This window comes from Centroberyx affinis, unplaced genomic scaffold (assembly GCF_046629955.1).
Source record: "Centroberyx affinis isolate AG114_WGS23_722 - 3 ecotype Tasmania unplaced genomic scaffold, CSIRO-AGI_Caff_v1 ptg002586l_1, whole genome shotgun sequence".
Taxonomy (NCBI): Eukaryota; Metazoa; Chordata; class Actinopteri; order Beryciformes; family Berycidae; genus Centroberyx; species Centroberyx affinis.
This window is the reverse complement of record NW_027280791.1, coordinates 107,615-128,177: the sequence shown is the minus strand read 5'-3', so window position 1 is coordinate 128,177 and position 20,563 is coordinate 107,615. Positions and strand designations below refer to the sequence as shown.

Genomic DNA, 20,563 nt, shown 5'->3' with positions numbered 1-20,563 from the left:
CAATCATAATGTATGTATTACGATTAGCCTACATGTACTGCATCAAATATCACTTGAAAGGATCCTTTAACATTCTGATATTCAGTATTGATAATATACAACACCCATATAATCTCAGATATGTGGTAAGAAGAAAAAACAAACCAAATGCAATTTCACTGAATTAAATTCAACTGAAATTCCAATTCACTTCAAATTCTGTTTCCTGTAGGTCTTTTCAAACTCCAGTTCCTCAGTTGAATTGGAATTGATGAGTTCATTCATGAATTGATCCCAACCCGGGTTAGCACATGATTGAAAACCACTGGGATTAGAGAGCAACACTGTAAACCGCTCCCATCTATCTGTGAGGCGTTCAAATACATAAAATGTTGCAAAAAAATATGAGATGCCACCAATGACCAGGCAAGAATGCAAAAAGTAGTTCCTTTATTATCTTCACTGTCATAGTTAAAATGGTATTGTAGTTATCATACATTACTAGAGGCATCAGTATTGCGGGAACTGTCAAAGTTTTAAATAAGGTGTGGAGACATCGACTGCTGTAGATCCTAGTGCAGCTTATTGTACCATCACATCTCAGTAATGACGTCTACAGTAGTTTTAACAAACATCTTTAGTGACTCAATGCCTCAGATAATGCCTTTTTAAACTGCAGTCTTAAAACAACACAGACATCCAAGTACTTTAAGTTGGTGCAGTAATAAGAGTCCAGTGTCAAAGAAAGAAAATCAGATTTCCCTGTTATGAAGTACTGCCTCAGAGTTGTGATACACTGCGGGAAGACAATACTTAAAAGGATAAGGCCGGTGTTTTTTAATGCATTGCTTACCGTCAACAAATCCCATGAAAATAACTAAATCAACAATGCGTTTGCTCTACTCCCGTTACTTTCTGACTTCCCACGTAGTTTTTAGCCATCAACCTGGAAGTAATTGGCTCCAATTGTAAGCTAAAAACCTTGAAATACAGCTCACAAAGACATAGTTTCAATTTTAAAAATCGCTAACTGTTACCACGAAAAGTCAGACTGTTGTAGTTATTACCAAATCAAATGGGAACAAATTCTTCATTACGCCGGGGACTATTTCCGGTGCTACGGAACTACTTTCCTGAGATGGAAAATGTCTTTACAGCCGGCTTATTAAGTTGTTTGAGGAAAAAGTCAGCTGGCCCGGTGCATTGTGATGATGAAATATGCTGCCCAGAGCAACGGCATGGCTCTTTGACGTGTTTTTAACCTTTTTTTTTTAATACAATGGAGTTCTATGGCTGCTGGGACATGGCTGCATTGGGCACCGGCTACATGGATGAGATTTGCTGGCAAAACAAAATTTGTTATTACCTCCGCCAAGGAGGTTATGTTTTCGGTGCCGTTTGTTTGTTTGTCTGTTTGTTTGTCTGTTAGCAGGATTATGGAAAAACTACTTGCCTGATTTTCATGAAACTTCATGGAAAGGTGTATCATAGACCAAGGAAGAACCCATTAAATTTTGGAGCGGATCCGGATCTGACTCACGAACAAGCAATAATAGCACAAACCTTGGCGGAGGTCTGCACTCTCCGAGTGACATTCTAGTTATCCATAGGATTTGTTGATGGTAAGCAATGCATTAAAAAACACCGGCCTTATCCTTTAAGAAGATCACAAAAAAAAATATGTTAAGGTCCAGCTCCATCTCACAAAATAGGACAAAACGAATCATTTGTTCTTTTTGTTTTATAAATATGACAATCATAATCATTATCTTTGAATAGACTATCTCTTTAAACCTGACTATTGTTTGACAACAGAAAACAAAAAAAAGGAGGAAACGATAAACAAAAGACATCAAAAGAGAGAGAGAGAGACAAAAAAAAAAAAAGTCTCTCCTGGAGTCCAGACCTGTTTGGCCACCCAGAGCCTGAGGCACAGCGGCAGTGAGAAGGCCGACTCCTCACCGCGTCTGAGAAGAACAAAAACTCCTCGACAACTGATCGAGGCAAACCTCCGAGGTGCTGCTGTCCGAAACTAGCAGCGAGAGCGTAGAGAAACTGCGAGTGTGCTTTTGTGACCGTGTTGAGTATGCATGCATAACAGAAAAGAGGGGCGACATGTGAAAAGACGGAAAAAGAAACGGAAAAGTATGAAAGGTAATGGTTTGAATTAAAAAAATACAAAGACAATGGTTCCTGGAAATTGAATCAAAACACATACACACACACACACAAAAAAAAAAAATGCAGACTGGTAATTCTCTCTTAGAAAAATAAACACTACAGTGGCACGGGACAAAATGGGGGAAGGGTATTTCTAAGTGTTCTCGTTTTTCTACAAGAGCCATGGGGGTCAAAAAAAAATAATTAAAAAAAAAATAAAAAAAATTTAAAAAAATAAGTGCGAAATTAAAGGAAATGAAACTCGTTTTCCCATGTTACCCTGGGGCAAGAAAGGGCAGGTGGGCTGGCGCGCAAAAAAAAAAAAAAAAAAAAAAAGTTGGCACGACATCACTGAAACAACAAGGCGGGTGTCACTCTGCCACGGACAGGCTGATGGCGGGCAAGAATGAGGTTTCCTTTGTCCGCATCTAGAACATGGCAAAGTCTGGTCATCCAGTGGCGACAGACAGGGATGCAGGTCGTCACCATGGTTACCACAGATCACCCTGGACGAGGCTGAGAGGCTGCAGGTTGTACGCGCGACGTCGCCCACAGGAGACGTCCCATTAGCTCGCTCCTCGGTTAGTTCACCTTGTCCTGGAATATGTAGAGGTTGTTGGTCGTTGCCACGGCGATGATGTTGTCCTGCGGGTGCCAGGCGGTGTGCAGGATCTTCTTGTTGAAGTCCAAACTGTCCACGCTGATCTCGTCCTTCTTGCGCTTGCCGCCGGCGCACACCTTGCGGGGCTTCAGGACCTGCAAGGGCTTGCTGTTCTCGCGGGACGCCTCCAAGGTTACGTCCCACCTGTGGCCGCGGTCGAACATCCGGAAGAAGTTGTTGTACGAGCCGGTCATCACCACGCTGAGGAGAGAGGAGGGAGGAGGTGTGAGGGGATTTACCACAATGAGTTATCTTGGAGCTATGTCCAGAACAAGCAGTTTTCTTTTCCGAATTTGAGAGCGATTTGGTTAGTCTGAGTAGTGTGAACCAGCACAACACTGGACAACTGGTTGTTATGTGATGTTAAGACGCAACACTCGTTATGCAACGTAACATTATCATTGTTAAATTTGAAAGAGACAGAGGTTATGTGTTTGCGAGACATCCTCAAACTTTCTATCCAGCTATCCAGTTTCCTCAACATCGCGGTTTTGCTCCTACCAGTTCGGGGGTCTTGGGCCGGCCCAAATGTTGCAGTCACTTAAAAGTATGAAGTTCATGCGATAGAAAAAAGAATACAACACAGCTGTCGGTGGCGCTCTATTAAGATCTTATGGATAAATTGGTGCCTCTGTTTACTGGTATTAAGTAAACTGAAAATACAGGCGATTGTTGCCGCCATATTGCTCTAAACCTTACCATGGTTAAAGACATTATTTACAGCCGTCATGAGATCGGAGGAGTGGAGTGACTCCTGTTACCTGTACATATACAGTCTATTAATTTTACTCCGCTCTGCTACAATGTGTACATATTAAAAATTCACTCATTCATAAATTCGGTTGTCACAACCAAATCTGGCAGTGTGTGTTGTAGCCTGTGAAAATCAGGGGGCAGCAGGATGTTACACTGAAGTTACGATTGGTGTAAGAGCTAACCTGTCATTTCCATTCCAGCAGCATTCAAATTTGTCGAAGATGCAGTCGTTCTCGTAGAGCGAGCACAGCTTGCTCCTAAGGTACTCATGAACCTGTAATGATCAGAAACAGGTGTGAAAAGGCCGGCAGTAAAGAGTCAAGCAAGCACTGTGGAATATCTACTTATAAAAGCTCTACAGGATCAAACTTAAACTATGTACATGTTTGTCTCATAGATAAGGGAATGAAGTTGTTTCTATACTAAAAACAGGTGCATGTTTAGGGGATCACCTAGTGGACATCATGTGAAACTGCAAGGAATGCATGCATCAGAAAAAGGTGTGGCCACTGCTAAAACACTGCTATACATATCATCTTGATTCCAATTTTTCTAACCAGCTTAGGAAATATTTGGTTTCCAAAATTAACCCACCAACAATGGTTGACTGACTGGATCACTGAAAGGAGGCTCATCTCAAAATATGTCTCTCATATGTTTTCCACTTGTACAGAGTCACAAGTGACAGTCACAACCAAACCATTTTGAACACTCGAAAAGTGAATTTTCTGCATATATATATGAAAATGCTAATATTTTAAAGCCCGTCTTTTCACATTTCTGCTTTCTAACAACATACAAATTTGGGGAATTTTTGGGGAGTTTCAGTTGTAACTAACCACATCCACTTCTGAAATGCAGATAATTTGGTTGGTTGAACAAATATAGATACAAATATTTGCATCTCTGCACAACCCTAGTTCCTATGCTCAGGGGCAACAATACTATCAAACAGATTTAGAGCCAGTGGTAAATCAGTCACAACACACTTACAGTAGCACAACAAACCTCATCAACACCACAAACTGTCACCCTGGTTTCCTACCCTGCATCTGTTTCTGTCAGTCTCACCTGATAGGTCTCCACAGGCCTGTTCTCCATGTTCAGGTCCCAAATCTTCACCGACAGGTAGTCCCTGGTCATCATGTAGCGCCCGTTGTGGCTAAACTTGACATCCGAGATTGAGGATATGATCTCAGAGAAGAAGGAGCGATTACTGGGATCCTCCGGCTCCTCGAACACTGGACAAGACAAAGGAGGTGGGTGTAGATATAAAAACAAAAAGGTAACTGTGGGATTCTCTGAAGGGCTAGTGTTGGATAAGATGTACTCCAATGATCGGGGGCCGAAAAAGGTGGGAGACAAGACTTTGACAAAGCCAATATATATAAAAAAATAAATAAAAAAAAGTCTGTTTTTTCCGGCCATTTACAATTATTGGTAAACATTATTTTCTTCGTTCCATCAGCATACGTTTCCTACGACTTATGCAGTTGTTCAAACTGAAAGGTTTAATAAACAAAGACAGTGACTGACAAACAATTCAGCAGCATGACTAGGTTTTTTTTTAATATATATTGTCAGAATCTGCTTTGTTTACGTTCAGAAGTGTGATATTGAGACCCGTTTCTACCAGAGCAACAGATAACAGAGAATCTGTGATTTTGGGGTTATATCGTGGCCAGGAAACTACACAACCCAAGGTACAACCAAAGTCCAACAGCACTTTAAGCAACTTGTTGAGGCAGAGAAATGCGTATTGTTAGTGTCCAGAAATAGAGACTCACATTTCGAGTGCTTGTCACATAGCGCTGATGCCCTCATGTCACACAGACGGATGGTGCCTTTGCTGCTGCTGTAGACGAAGGTGTTGCACTCATGTGGATGAAACTCTGCTGCTGTGATCACCTCTGTTAGCTCCTCCATGTTGGCTGGCTTGATGTCAACGATATCTGAAGAGTACAAAGTCAAGAGGAACAAACCTTCCATCGAGTAAAGAGGACAACGGCTCGGTTGCTTAAAACGCACATGACTGTGTGTCACAGTCAAAGAACCAAAAATATACAGAGCATGTATGCATGCAAGTCACCCGCACATGTCCGCTCTTATTGCTCTCATCCAGTCATTTCTAGTGGGGCTGGAATATACTGACAAAAACACTAATTGTGATTATTTGACAGCATACTGCAATTGCAATTTCAACTGCGATTGATATCACAGTTTCTGGTCATAAAAAAAGGACTTTAAAGAGTTTGAGTGTGATGAAAGGTTTATAACAATATTGTACTTGATTCATGAACCTAGGATTCCCCAGAGCTCTAAAACACCTCGTTCAGAAATCCATTTTGGACCCCCATCTCTCTTAAGTAATTAACTGCAGCCTCTGCGATTTGAAAATTGCTGAAGTTCATATTGCGATTTCGATTGTTTTTTCCGAGTAGTTCTTCAGCTCTAATTTGTAGTGCTTTATGGGGTGTGTACAATTTACTAATGTAGCTCAAATATATTTCATAAGTCAAATTCTGAACATAATAGGCCTTCTCTGTCGGCTTAAGTAGAGTGGGCAACCTGTGTGATCATGCCTACTGATAAGAGCATCCTCACAGAAAAGAATAGAAAAGAAAAATGAATTAAGATGTAGGCTGATACAGGATTTCTTTGTACATAAAATATGTTTTGTGTGCAAGTGTACTCATTTTAAATTACCACTGATGTCTCTGGTGAATTCATTTTTTGGCATGCCAGCTCTCTAAAAGCTTGCAAGTCGACTTTATTCTCACAGCTGACAGAAATGTTGATGACGCTGGCTTTGGACAGATAACACATAACACATAATGCATTCAGCTGCTTATTTCAAGGATTATGCACACACACACACACACACACGCACGCGCACGGCAGTTTGAGGATACTGAAGCTGCGGTCGGTGATCTCGAGGTGCCAGAGGTTGATGCGGAGGTCGTCTGCAGAAAGGTAAGTCTCGTCGTCGCTGTTGACTGAGATAGAGTTGATGTGGTAGGTGTGGGCGTTGGCGAACACCCTGCGTGGACTGGCTTCCACCATGAGGTCCATGGGTCTGAAAACTGGCACCTGGGACAGCAACAAAACAGGATATAATCTGAAGTTACTGATAATAAAAAGCAAGGCACATGCACACACACACACACACACACACACTATACGTCTTTTAATGCTCCAAAAGCTCTTTGTGACAGATTTGTTTCATTAAAAGCACTTTAAAATAAACTTTACTTCAATAACTACAGCATGTTAACCAATCTCAGTATTGTACACTATCCTAAATATTCAAATAGCCAGATTAACTAGGAACAATTATGCAATTCTTCATGTTTTGAATAATTCGCAAAATTCAAACTTGGGTATTGGTTCTAATGGATGTCTTGTTGTCATGCCAACCCATGACCTCTCATGGGGAGGGAAAATTGACTACTAGCTCTCCTGATGATCCTCATAAAATCCCCATTAATTTTCGCCAGTGACATTTACAAAGTAATTTGTCACTGAAAATTAACTGCATAAGCATTAAAGGATGCGATTTAAACGGTACGGTTATAAACTATAACATGCAATACAGTTGTTTACATAGAAACCATGTCATGTTTACATCAATGTACTCGAATATAAATTTGTATGAAAGTCCCTATGGAGACATGTAGACCACCTCACTTGAACTTTCAACATAACCACCCCTCTCCCCCCCCCCCCCCCCTCTTTCTCTCTCACACAAACACACACACACACACACACACACACACAGCGAACAATACTTGCAAAGTGATAAGGTTTCAGGCTGAGGTTAAGAGTTATCTAGTTAGCAGAGTTCCTACACATTTTCCATTTCAATATAGCACACTTTTTCAGATCTTAGTTTCTTGACTGGATTTTCTATTTCAATATTGCTAATATCTTTTGGATGGTAAAATCGCAATATATAAAATTGCATATGACGACATGTGCAGCCACTATTTCCAGGCCTGTGTAGGAACCCTGGCTTGGCTGAGAAATCCCACTTCTTGGAATACCTCTCAGGTTGTGCTAGACACAAGGACTGACCCGCAGTGACGTGACAGTGTTGGGGTCTCTGTAGCGTCCGTCCTCCTCTTTCAGATTATAGCCCTCCGGTCTCTTGTCTCGTTCGCTGATTTTCCACAGCTTTATAGTCTTATCTGTCAAAAAGGTAAACAACACATTTGCCATTTTAAAGCCACAAATGCAGTGAAAGAATCAGACATACGTGTTTTCAAATGCACCAGGTATTTTCAATGGCCACAACACACTCAAGGCCTCCAGTGGAGCGTCAAACTGCTTTGATGCGTTGCTCCAAACTGGGTTCGATTGTGGGAGCGTCACAGCACTAGCCCGGCTGTTTTTCATGGTTTCAGGAGCCGCAGTGCAAAAGGAAAAAAGGTAAAATAATGTCTCTCCCACCTCCCAAGGAGGCAATATTCTCGACTTTATAATTATCTAAATATGCATGTCTGTGTAATGATGCATAATTTTTGATTAATTTCGTATTTGCAGCATTTCCTTGGCAGCTCAGCAAGTCGGCTAGTTTGTAAAGTTGTACAGAAGGGAGATACTGTATACCAGGTAATAGAATTTGTGTCACGCCAAAATTTGACCCAAATATATGACCCATCGCAGTGGCCAAGTGCAGATGCCAGTGCCTTGGTGTTGACGTTTCACATTTCACAACTGCAGTGTGCCAAAGAAGCGTCAAATGAGCTGCATCAAAAGTCACATCCAGTGCATTTCGGCCTTAACTCCATGGCAAACATCTGTGTTTAAGTAAAAAAAAAAAGGTACCATGTCATAAATGTAATCAATGAAATACAGGCCAAAGCCTTTTTTCCTCCCAAACTAATGATTGTGTCTACATGCACAACAACATTCTAGTATTGCATTATGAGAATGTAATAAAACAAAAAACATGTAACCAATATGTACGTTAATCCCATTCAGTTTATAACCAGAGTATCCATATTTGAGATTCAAACGTGTGGAGTGATGAGTTTCTCAGGACATATACACACACTAATCTGAGTGTCACATAAAATTTTCAAAAAGGTTGTGACACTTTCCCTGCAGCGCTTGTCGAGTTCGGTTCACTTCTACTTTCTTTGATTTCATTCAGTCATCAGACCTCCCAGAGTGTCGGCACTAGATAATTTGCATGAAAGTTACATGGCAACATAAAATACCATACGACAGATTATGACAGCAGTCACAAAAAAAAATTGACATTTCTTGTAGTCTGTCAAGAAGGGAGCACGGCTGCATGAAATCATATCAAAGACCGCAAGGCAGCATGAAAACCAAGACATCCTTTTCCACTACATGCAAAACACCAGCACCCACCAGGTATGTGCCACAGTGTCAGGGATTAAGTTACAGTGTTGAAGTATCAGTTTTTTAGAAATCCTCATTAAAACCAAAAAAGTTATCAACTGGCACCAACTAGCTTATTAACTTGCATCTAGAGTGGTATTCACTGGTTTCACATATGCTAAAAATACTAAGAAGCTACCGAAGAGTAGTTGAAAGTAAAATGTAGAAAACTTTTTTTGCCCCCAATAATCTCCCTGACAGGTCTGGCACAGAAAAAAAAAGTAACATTCCCCAAAGATACTCCTTAAATAAATAGGAGGTATTTTCAGGGTGAGCACAGTAATTATTTGGGATGTGCACAAGTCCATTTTCTCATGGTCGACTATTCAGAGATTGGTTTAAACGAATAGTCAAATATTCAGTGAGTGAAGAAATTTACCAAGACTGGAGCAGATTATGGACAAAAAGCATCACTCACATCACTTTCTTCTCTCTACAGTTCTGATCGGCTGCCTTACAAGCCCCGATAACAGTATTATATGGTATAAAATAATAGGAAATAACCAGTATGGAAAAGATTTGCAAAATGTAAAAAAAATATACATTAGAATGAGCTCAGTCCATTAAATCCTTTTTGGAATGTGCTCAAGCCCACGCACTCCTCCTCCTCTCCTCTTACTCCTCCGACACACAGTCAACACACTCTCACAGGATTTCTCTGAAGCCTTGGCATGGTTTGTCTGAAAAAAAGTGTGTTCAAACTCTTCTGCCCAGTAGCTGTCGATATCCATGTTTTTAACCGCATATATTTTGCACGGAAATACAGATATGCAACAAAGGCTTTCAGTTCATCCACAGCAAAAAGCCCATGTTTCATGCCCCGGAAACTCTGTGTGAAAACTCATACTGTAAGGAACCTTATGTGTGAAGAGTTTTGATGGCGCTCATTTGATCAATGGACAAAATGCGTTGAATAGCTTGGAGGAGAGGAGGTTCACACCTGGATACCAACACTCTGTAGCCCGCTGTTCTGGTGTACATAGGGGTATTTTGAGGGTATGAGGCTAATTTCAAGTTCCATATTCATTCATTTTTATAAAATTTTGTTTTCTATTCAAGTTTTAAATAAATGAAGCCATTTTTCTTCAATGCTTATTTTTTTCCTGACCATCATAGCAACTAAAATTTAGGAAAAAAAAGGGTAATATTATGATATTGGAGACAATAATCGTACAGTGAGAATATATTATTGCATCCCTGCTTGTCTAATGTCCGCTCTTATCTTATTGGTTTCTAAACATGACAACTGAAGTCAAAATCTCTTGCACTTCCTCTAGTGGGCTCCGTTTTGAAACTTCAGCCAAGCCACCTAATGTTGCAAAGCAAGTGCAAAACGGCTCCACTGTTGCCTCCTATTTGTTCATGACATTTTTTTCAACAGCGACGCCAAAAGATGTCCACAACTCCTTGGCACTTACATATAATTTAATATTTTACGTTTTAAAATTCTTTATGTGCAATTGCGCCGTCTTCTCATTTCGGCCGTTGTTATGTGTATACAGCATAATCATTTTGCAATAAATCTGGCAATGAATCCAGCAAATCAAGACCTCTCCTGGCAATCTCTTTGTTTGAAGCCTTGAATCGCAAACAAAAAAATTTAAAACACTGAAATACAACAGTTTTGGTCACATTCTCTTGCATTGTGCCTGAAAGAATTTATAAGGAAACCCTGAACATGGAGATTCACCAGAATTTAACAGCAGTAGAAATTACTGACTTACCATTAGTGGACAACAGGAACTGAGCTGCATTCTTCTGGGGGAGCCAACGGATCTTGTTGATCTTCTCTTCTATTTCCAAACTCTTCAAGTAGTCAAACTCTGGCTCATGGCTCTGGAAAGTGCTGTAAACATTGTACTCACTACGGCACTGAGGCTGATTCTTATTCTGCTGGGAGCCAGGCGGAAGTAGCAGACAAAGATGAAAGGAGCAGATGTTAGGCAAGAATAAGTCCAAGAGATGATTTTTGTTCTATTTTTGATAAGTTTCATTCCAAAAAGAGATATCCATCATTTAAAATAAAACACTGACAGCTAATTTGACAAAAATCACTGCTGGTGTGAAAGTAAAGCACATCACTGGTTACAATTAAAGCTCTGAGTTACCGTATTAAGCCTTTTGCTTACAAAATAGCACTGTTTTCATCTTTTTTTGAAATATTGATTGATAAAGTTCGGGTAGCAGCCTTTTCCAAAATGGATGCTGTTTAGGAATGAAACCCTAGATAACCCGAGAAACCCTGGCAGACAAACATCCAGCTGTACCTCTATTTCCTGTTGGAAAATGACAACACGTCCACCCTTGTCTCCTGTGGCCAGAAGCTCCCCTGAGTGGTTAAACTCAACCGTGGATATGATGTCCGCTGCAAAGACACAAACATGACAGATATTAGACGGATATTTTATTTGTGAATTGAATTACAAAGGTATGACAACCTATTTCCTATAGTGCCATTTCTTATTTACTCAGGGACAAATGCATTAAACACTGTTTCATATGCAGTATGAAATACAAAAGATGCCATGGATGCAGGTTTCTAGCCAAGGCTAATTTGCAACCCCTGTCCCTGGCTAGGCTTTTGGGGTTAAAACAGAAAGTATAAGAACATGAATGCTGTAAATAGTAGAGAAAGATTAAAATACAATACAGGTAACGACAAATACTAAAATATTAGTACTACATAAATTACAATACATTTGACAACAACTAACATATTTAAGTGTGTGTGTGTTTGCGTACATGCGTATGTATGTATGTATGTATGTATGTATGTATGTATGTATGCATTAGGGCTGAACAATTAATCCAAATTTTATCGAAATTGCAATATGGCCTACTGCAATTTTCCAAATCGCAGGAGGCGCAATATTTGTTAAAGGCAAATGTGTGTCAAAATACCATTTTAAATTAAATACTGTCGTGCTGCAGAGCTGTCCTGGCCTACACATCATATTCTACAGACGTAAGAAAACATCTTTGTTTGGTACAGATCCCCGCAAAAATCACACCATAATCATTTTAATACGTTTTTTCAATGAAAATGAGATAATGATGTAAAAATTATCATTCCCTCTAATATCGCAAACCATAGCGCAATTGCTATATCAGTCAAAATAGTCGCAATTAGATATTTTTTAAAAATCGTTCAGCCCTCGTATGCATGTACAGTATGTGTGTCTGTATGTATGCGCACGTGCGTCACATGCTCACACATGTACGTCCATGCCAGTATCTGTGCATGATGCACATGGTGAGCACATGTATGTCTACATGTGGATTCCGCCATTGTTTTGCATGTGTATTAAAGACCTTAAATAGCATTCCACAATTGTATACCTCTTACTGAACAGGATGACTGACCAAATGTTCTGCGTTTTGCTAGTCTAATTTTCACCTGCTGCACCCCTAGTTTTGATTACATTGTTTTGTTCTGTTTCTTAGGTCAATGAGGAGCCATCCAGTTAATCCTAACTATCCCTGGATTGTATTTGGGTGTCTAGGAATCAGAGTGCACTGGATGGACTGTGAGTGTGTGGGCAGGAGATGCATAAGGATGTCAGTGCATGTAGAGCAGACGGAAAATGATCAGTAACCTAGTTTTTTCCCCACCGTACAGACAGCGGCACACATTCCCCCAGCAGCAGTATGTTGCTTTTTAAACAAGAGGCTCGCTCGTGCGCGCACTCACACACACTCTTACTTAACCCTTTGTTGTCCACTGGAGCAGAAAGACAATGCTGCAAAAGGTTGCAGTAGGAGGTCTTTGTGAACGCTGTACTCCCTGAGGCCCAATGTGGGGGTAATGCGTTGGGGAGCATGGACCTAAACTAGGCTACTTGAGAATGTATACTTAAAAATAAACTCAATATATATTGCCTTGCAACGAAGAAATGAATGCTGCATTTGTCAGACCTTACTCAAGCCCACACGACCAGGAATGACCCACACTACTAAAATGGATTAGCTAATAAGGGCTAATGGATGCCACTGTCTGTGTGTGGAGTATTGCATACATAAAGTGAGAAGAAAAAAAAAAAGCATGTGGGCCAAAGAAAGGTACCATTCTTCTGTCGCTCCACTGTAGGAACGTGTTAAAGGGCTGAAGCATACCAGACTGTTGCAGAAACACAATGAACTAAGCAGCAGTGGCTTACAGTAAAGTATGTTGCCATTCCTTAGATTCCAGCTGCACGGCCTTCCTTATTGTATTCCTGACAGAAACCGCAACTACACGGTGCGGTGATCCGATAAAGGAAAGTACAACACAAATACTTAAGTTACAAAGTGATACAATACAAACAGGAACGAAACAAAAAGCTATAATAAAACTGAAAGATTTGCATTGCTGGCTCCGTGAAACACTCGCTCAGCAGAACAGAAATAGCACAAGACTGTGGAGGTATGATAAAATGCAATGCAATGCAAGAAGCTATTTTCTTTCAAAAAAGGTGCAGCAAGTCTGATGCAAGTATTTTACATATTATATTAGAATTCAATAAGTGCCAAAAAATGAGATTGGCACTGCTGCAATAGATGCATATCACCTTTCCACAAGGAAGAGTCATTTTTTTCCCCTCACTCTGCTTTCCAAGAAATGTCACTTAAAGTAAAAAAAAAAAAACGATACAAAGCAACTCCTTGTGACTGCATTTTTCCACAGCATTCGTTGCATTTTCTTGTCAGGATTGATTTGGCGGTGGCATATTGAAGACATCCTCCGCAAAATAGCCTTAAGTGAAACTTCAAAAAGACTGAACTGTGATTGGAAGCCGTGTGCTGAGAGTGTGACCTTCAGAAGATGGGATTCACAGAAAATAGATGAATAGGACAGAACTACAGCTATGCATAGTTTTCCCTAACTTTCACCAGAAGGACAAGTCTGACGTCAGATCAGTCTTTAAAGGGCACAAGTCAACCTTTGGGAGCAAATGACAAGATTATTGACCCCATATTCATATTCAGAGCCATATGCAAGGAAAGAGACTACGGGAGCTTATTCACAAGTCTCAAGCATGCAATAAGCTAAATATGTTTGTATGTTTTAACAATTTAGGGATATACATTTCTCATTTGTGTTCAGTTAGCTAGATGATCATAAGTTTTAATAGGCAGGAGAATACCAGGTGCTCATTTTCTGCATTCCCTTACTGTTTTACATCACTTTCCAGTGGTCACATTATGAGATATTTGCCATTTTTCCCTCATCTTAGTGGATTGTCAAAGTAAATATTTTAAAACAAACGCTGTCAAATATCACAAGGTATTCCCAGTAAAGAAGAGGCCGCTAATTTTAAGACACAATTGCGTAGAACTAATACTAATGGCTATTGGTTGAAAGTTTAATTTGGTGACAGAACTCAGAAACAGAAAACGGAGGTAAGATATCCCGTCTCTTGTGGTGTTCCCGAATGCGCGCATTAATATGAAACGGGGACCGTAACTTCTTTGAAAATTTAAAAGTTTATAGCCTGATATTAGCGTTCTGATGCAACTTTGCAAAACAAGATTGCCGGCTTCTCATTCACAATGATGGATTACCTTTACGACCAACTTAACAGTCTCCTGAGTTAATCATGGCGCATCATATAAAAACTGTCAGAATTAACATTGATGGGATGGAAAATATAATAAATGTGCAAAATCAGATCACATTCATCATTGTCCTTTAAGAATGTGTTACAGCACCTTTATGTGATGAGTACTTTGTGTGATCTTGTACTGGTCAAAGTGAGGTACCATGTTTGCAAGACTGGCTGGTATGACCCAAAATTTCAATATTTAAATATTATATTTAAATATTATTTGAATGGACAACAACAGTAGGCTATACATTACATTACATGCATTTCAAAACATGCTTCTGAGGGCGTAAAGTAACAATAGAGATACCTTAGATCCAGTGTTTTGATCATTTCTCTAAATCTAGCGTGTGTAATGTAAGCCACGTTTTTGTTCGTAACAATAGCCCTTGGAAAATGCTAGAGAAAGCAATGTTTGCATGTGTCTTCCCACCGCTGCTTGACAATCCGCTTTTTCCGTGAAACGCATTCTATCACTTTCCTCATAATCCTGAAAGTGTTTGGATTCAAGGTCATCGTTTGCGGCGCTTTTGGCCACTTAGTGATGGGACGATATATCAAAATTCAACACATCGCAATACAAAACTGTGACAATACATATCATGGGGCAGAAAAATGAAGTGATATTAGCTACATTTTATTCTGCTGTAGTAATCACAAATGAGACGGCTTGACCGTGACAATTTCACAAGTTCTCTCTGGAAATTATATCATTTTCACTTGTAATGACATTTTTAAATTGTTTACATTCTAGTAAGCCAACGCTGGAAACATTTGTGGCTGAGAAATAAATAGAATTCTGCATAGTCAGACTTTGTTGTCATTGAACTTTTAGTTCTTACACTGTATCGTGGTTATATAGAATCGTGAACCTCATATCACGTATTGAATTGTATTTTGAGATAAACATATCTTTTCCTATCCCTATGGTTACCATTTGTCCTACATTTCTAAACAAAAAAAAGAACAAAAACATGGGCCGTCCAGGGCAGGTGTCCTTGCAATTCTATGGCAAGGGGCGATGACAACAAATTTTGGGCCGACTCTTTGGACAATGTTTACATTTACGAGTCAAGTAAAATGATGAGGCTCTACTGGTACTTTCATACCGTTAATACACATTAGGTTACGTTAATACACCCATGCACCCAGAGTTTGATTCCCCATCAGTGCCACCCATGCTTGAAAACGCATGGTACTGTAAAGACTTTTGGATAAAGTGTTCACCAAATAGCATACATGTAATATATGCCACATAGATGAGACACCTCTCAGTTTGTCTACTTAAAGCATTCTCTGATGACGCCAGTGGTGAGAGAGACTGTCCTGTAACCATTATGTCACAGATTCAATCTATCCAACAGTCTACACCATCATCATCAGCTATTTGGCCTGCTGAAGTGTCCATGACTTTGTACTCCTACTTGCTCACTCGCTGCAAGCTGCTCAGGAATACCTACAATACAAAGGACTATTTTTGTCTTTCCCATGCCTGCTTTAGAGTTTACAGATGCTCCGTTTTTGGCAGGGCTCATACCTTCAGCTACATCGTCGTCGATGGCTCCTTTCGCCTGAGAGAAGCACCACTGCGTGTCACCTCCAGCTCCTGTGGAGACAAATAACGTTCAAGTGAAATTCTAGCAAACACTTTTTTTCCATTTCAAGCTTCCATACGTTTCCTAGATCTTCATTTCTTGACTGGGTTTTGGTGGGTATTCAGGATGATATATGCTGATAGAGGTCGGGGAATACAACTGGTGAAGATGAGGGCCAGATTTCCCAAAACTATCTTAAATTTGGCTTATAGCCTAATGGAACAAAGCGTGTTTTAGCAATAATTAGCCAAATGATGTGGCGATGGCAACACATTGTATTGGTTGTGTGTAACTGTTCAAACTTCCTTGCTGGTACATGCAACTAAAAATAGTTTAAGATTACGCTGCACAGAGCATCTCATAATGTGTGTGTTAGCTTGTTATGCAATACATTTTTGTGTGGAATTTTTAGTTTCACTCTCAAGCTGCCTTCCCAAAGAGTTCTGGCAAAACAAGGTTTTGTGGTAATGAAGGGACAGTTAACTGGTGTACAACATTAACAGTCTGTGTCTTCATAACATACAGTAAAGCTGCTTCATTGTAGATCTACTACTCAGTCAACTGCTGTCTGTTACAGTTACTCCTCTAGACTAAAATCACAGCTACACACGTTGTGTAGCAAAGCAGCCTGAAGGCTTAAAAAAAAAAAAACAACAACCCTGAAATAGATTTCACATAAGACATTTCAATTCCCTCCCACAACTAGAAACGAGAAATGAAAATCTTTGAACTGCTCTACAGATAGCTTAATACACGGGAAACCAACTTTGTAAACAGAGATAGTGATAGGCGATTTTTTACAGGACTATCGGCACATTCTGTGGTTAACAGCAGTTTGCACTATTACGAAATAAAGCCCATTTGGATGTAAACGCTTGAACAGTCAATGAGTGCAAAAAGGCAGCCTCCAATTCAGTATCATTGGTGCAGCTTCTGGGGTTTTCCTCTTGATAACATCAGATTGGAGCCTTGGTACTCTGGTTTGTTCATGAATCATGTCCACAAATATTGGCCGAACAGTCTAAGATCACAGGGATAACATAAGTAAATTCTATTTTTAAATCTACTTTTCTGTTTAAACCAGGGAAGCCGGTCTACTGACAGGAGATCCTCTCACGTTAGGGCCCTAGGCTAAAAACAAAAACAATCTACAAGAGAAAACATGCGTCATTTCTTAATAATGTGAACAGCCTTCACTCGCCTCAACAGGTTCTCCACTGACAAGCAGGTTTAATTCCGCATATTTTTAAACGTGATCATTTGAGTTAAAAAATGTCCAACACGTAGGCTAGTCTAACAGCATTGCAGGATGATCAAGGACATTTTTTAGTCACGACAGCATCATCATTCGGTACAATTTAGATTTCGAACAAATTTAGACATTATTCACTGGTGGCAATTTCCTATTACAAGGTTGGTCTGAAATGCATCTAATGAAATAAGGACAGTCGTAATACAGGTCAGGGCAAAATGTAGCATTCACTGGTGGATTGGCTGTATCTTTAACTGAAAATATTGGACAAAGCAGGTGCATTAATGTGCAAATCACACCAAAAATCCGTTTCAGTCACAGGCCAATATGCAGTGCCCCAACACAGATAACTAATGTGATTCCCCCGCCTAAGAGACCAACTGCATGTGGCAAATATGTACTACTAACCAATTTGTTTTAGATGATGAACCAACCATCGACCTAAATCGGCTTAATCGCACAAAAAGCTTAAACTCTACATCTAACAGCACAAGTATCAGCTCAGGGATGAAAAGTGAAATGCTAGGCAAAACAAATCCTTGACCATCTGGGTCTTGTAGGGAGGGGGGGGGGGGGTAGTGTTGCACACCAGGGTTTTTTGTCCCCAACATTGTCTCTCTGAGTTTTCAGTCTGTTTAACGTTAGGTCAAAAATCGTACGTTATACAGCTTGCTCAGCCAACAACAGGCCTGGCGAGCTAGCTTGCATGTGTGCAATGTCAAAGTTTGAGCTAATGTTAGCTAGCTTGGCTTGTCAAGTCATGGCATGTTTCAGAAACTTGTGCATTGAACTGGAAAACGATATGCTATCTCCTTAAAAAGAAAATCAGCTGACCAGATAACTTAAGTGGGGGGTTTGGGAGTTCCGTGCACAAGTCATGGAAGCAGCCGGTATATTAAAAAACACTGTCACTGATACTGTTAATATAACTGGCTAACACCGCCTGCACAGTTAGCTTACAAGACTAGTCCCGGGTCGGTGATAATGGTAAATAGCTACCGTTTGCTAGCGGTGGCTGGCTAGCTAGCTTTAGCCCATAAAGCAGGCCGGATGGGTGATGACACGGCCGGAGTTTGGTGGCTAGCTAGGCTAACTTAGTTAACGTTAGCTACCGTTAGCTAAACTGCTACTCCCTATGTTAGCGAATCTTTCAACCGATATTGGTAATGGCAACTATTAGGCAGAGATAATACGGTAAATTGCAGACTTATGTCCTAAGGTACCGACTTGTTGGTAATGTTGTTTTATTTTTTTAATGGTTAGATTGCATTCGCCCCGTTTTCAGTTACCTGCCATGGCGAGAGAGGGGCTTGTCTCAGTCAGTCACGATCTTGATTCCCACTCCCACGCGTCGGTTCGTTGGATTTGAACTTTTCTTCGCTGAATCTTTGATCCCAGACTGTGCGACCCTCGATGCTGCTGCGAGCGATATTAACGTTGGTAGTTATTTTTCCACTCTGCTCTTCCCCTCTCTCCCCTCTCTCCTCTCCTCTCTCTAGCCGGCTACTTCTTCTTCTTCTATCGCGCTCTCTCATCCGACACAAGTCACTTCTTCCCTACTCGAGTCCTCCCGCACGTGAAGCAATGGGCTTTTATAATGCGCGCGCACGCACACACATAAACGCACCCAAACATGCACATGAAACACGCAAACACATCACAGACACATTCAGTTAAAAATACCTTAATCAGAATAAGAATCAGTTTAATCATCAGCACATGCATGTCGTGTTAAATCAGTATATGACCTCAAGTTGGTGATAAGGCAAACGACCACCAATGTAAACAAAACTCAATTGCATTTTCGAAAAAAAAAAAAAAACCCATTAATGTATTACCTTTTAGTAGGAAAACACTATCTTCATATAATAGTTTGATAATACTTAGTAGTCCTGTGATGTATGCTTTGAATTTATGTCAAAAATATTTATGTCAGCAGGTGAGTAAACTGAGTAAGGTTGGTAAACTGATTTTAGGTGAGTTTAGCCTCCACTACATCCCCAGAGAAGGTTACATGTGCCAGAAATCAACGCAGTGCAGATGGTGGAGCAGGGACAATTTTTGCTGAAGGTACCCAGGTGCCCCTATTTTCCCCAAGATGTCTTAACTTAGAAGGCAGTGGTCCCCAAAGCAGCATCCAGGGACCACCAGCGGTCCTCGAGGAGCTTCTAGAGGTCCTCAGCAAAAATGTGGATTAGTTCAATTTCACTGAATTTCTTCATTAGAAGATGGGAGGAGGAGAGGATGCATAAGGATGACTGTTTAGTTCGTAGGTTTTGTTGTTGGTATAAAGCATGTTATGCAATTGGGAAAAAATGGTTCCAAGTCCAGTTAACCACCTTCTTTATTAGTGAATTGAAATTAGACAATCAAGTCAAGTGCTCACTATGGGCATATAAACACATATAAACATCTAAATATGAACATAAACATTGAATACTAAAAACAATATGACAACATACTATTACACCATATCTCCTGTCATGTAATAGCATAATTAAAATCTATGTGTACTCAATTTCTTAATATAAATTTCGATGTATGTAACTCATACCCCTTTTTTTCTGTAGGGCATCAGTAAAGCTGCATCTTGTTTGTCAACCTTTTCCCATCAAGGCTAAAAATACTCCGATCCATGAGAATCCATTGAACCAATAAGAAGATGAAGAAGAAAAAGAAGATGAAGAAGAATTGTCATCATCATCATCATGTAGTCATTCCACTTTGTTGCACTATAGGCTAGATAGATAGATAGATAGATAGATAGATAGATAGATAGATAGATAGATAGATGCTTAAAATTAATACACTATGCTTAGTAAGGAGTGCAAAGGTAAAGGCCTTAGCATACTTACAATATCCCTGTGACCATATAACAATCATGTAAGAATAAAGTGGCAGGAAAAGTAATTTTAAAAGACCTACGCTGAGAGACAGAAGGGAGTTTTGAGGAGAATAACAGTGAGTAGAGAAGAGGGGATATCATTCAGTGGGAAGAGGGTGATTGTGTGAGATTGAATTGAAGAGATGAGTTATCCTCCTATGATGGAAGATGGAGAGTGACTCAGCTGTTCCGAATGGAGTGTCACTCCACCGTTGGGCAGCCAGATGGGAGAGGAGTCGAGGCTGGGTAGAGCGAATGATAAAGGACAGAGCAGAAATCTTTAGA

The 20,563-nt window shown here is 40.1% G+C and overlaps 1 protein-coding gene across 3 annotated transcripts; it reads right to left on the bottom strand.

The window, feature by feature from the left end:
- Positions 1–408: 408 nt before the first annotated feature.
- Positions 409–18,947, bottom strand: LOC139656948 (serine/threonine-protein phosphatase 2A 55 kDa regulatory subunit B alpha isoform-like). 3 transcript variants are annotated; one of them, XM_071534596.1, is made up of 10 exons: positions 18,684–18,947; positions 16,085–16,153; positions 11,233–11,330; positions 10,690–10,858; positions 7,631–7,743; positions 6,469–6,646; positions 5,344–5,508; positions 4,628–4,797; positions 3,739–3,830; positions 409–3,001 (listed from the first exon to the last, which is right to left on the bottom strand). In XM_071534596.1, exons 1-10 carry the CDS (start codon positions 18,688–18,690, stop codon positions 2,722–2,724), a joined length of 1,341 nt encoding a protein of 446 aa, XP_071390697.1. In that variant the 5' UTR covers positions 18,691–18,947; the 3' UTR covers positions 409–2,721. The 3 variants fall into 3 exon arrangements, with proteins under 3 accessions (XP_071390697.1, XP_071390698.1, XP_071390699.1); XM_071534597.1 differs by having other exon boundaries at positions 10,690–10,855; XM_071534598.1 differs by lacking the exons at positions 10,690–10,858; positions 11,233–11,330; positions 16,085–16,153; positions 18,684–18,947 and having other exon boundaries at positions 7,600–7,664.
- Positions 18,948–20,563: the final 1,616 nt, after the last annotated feature.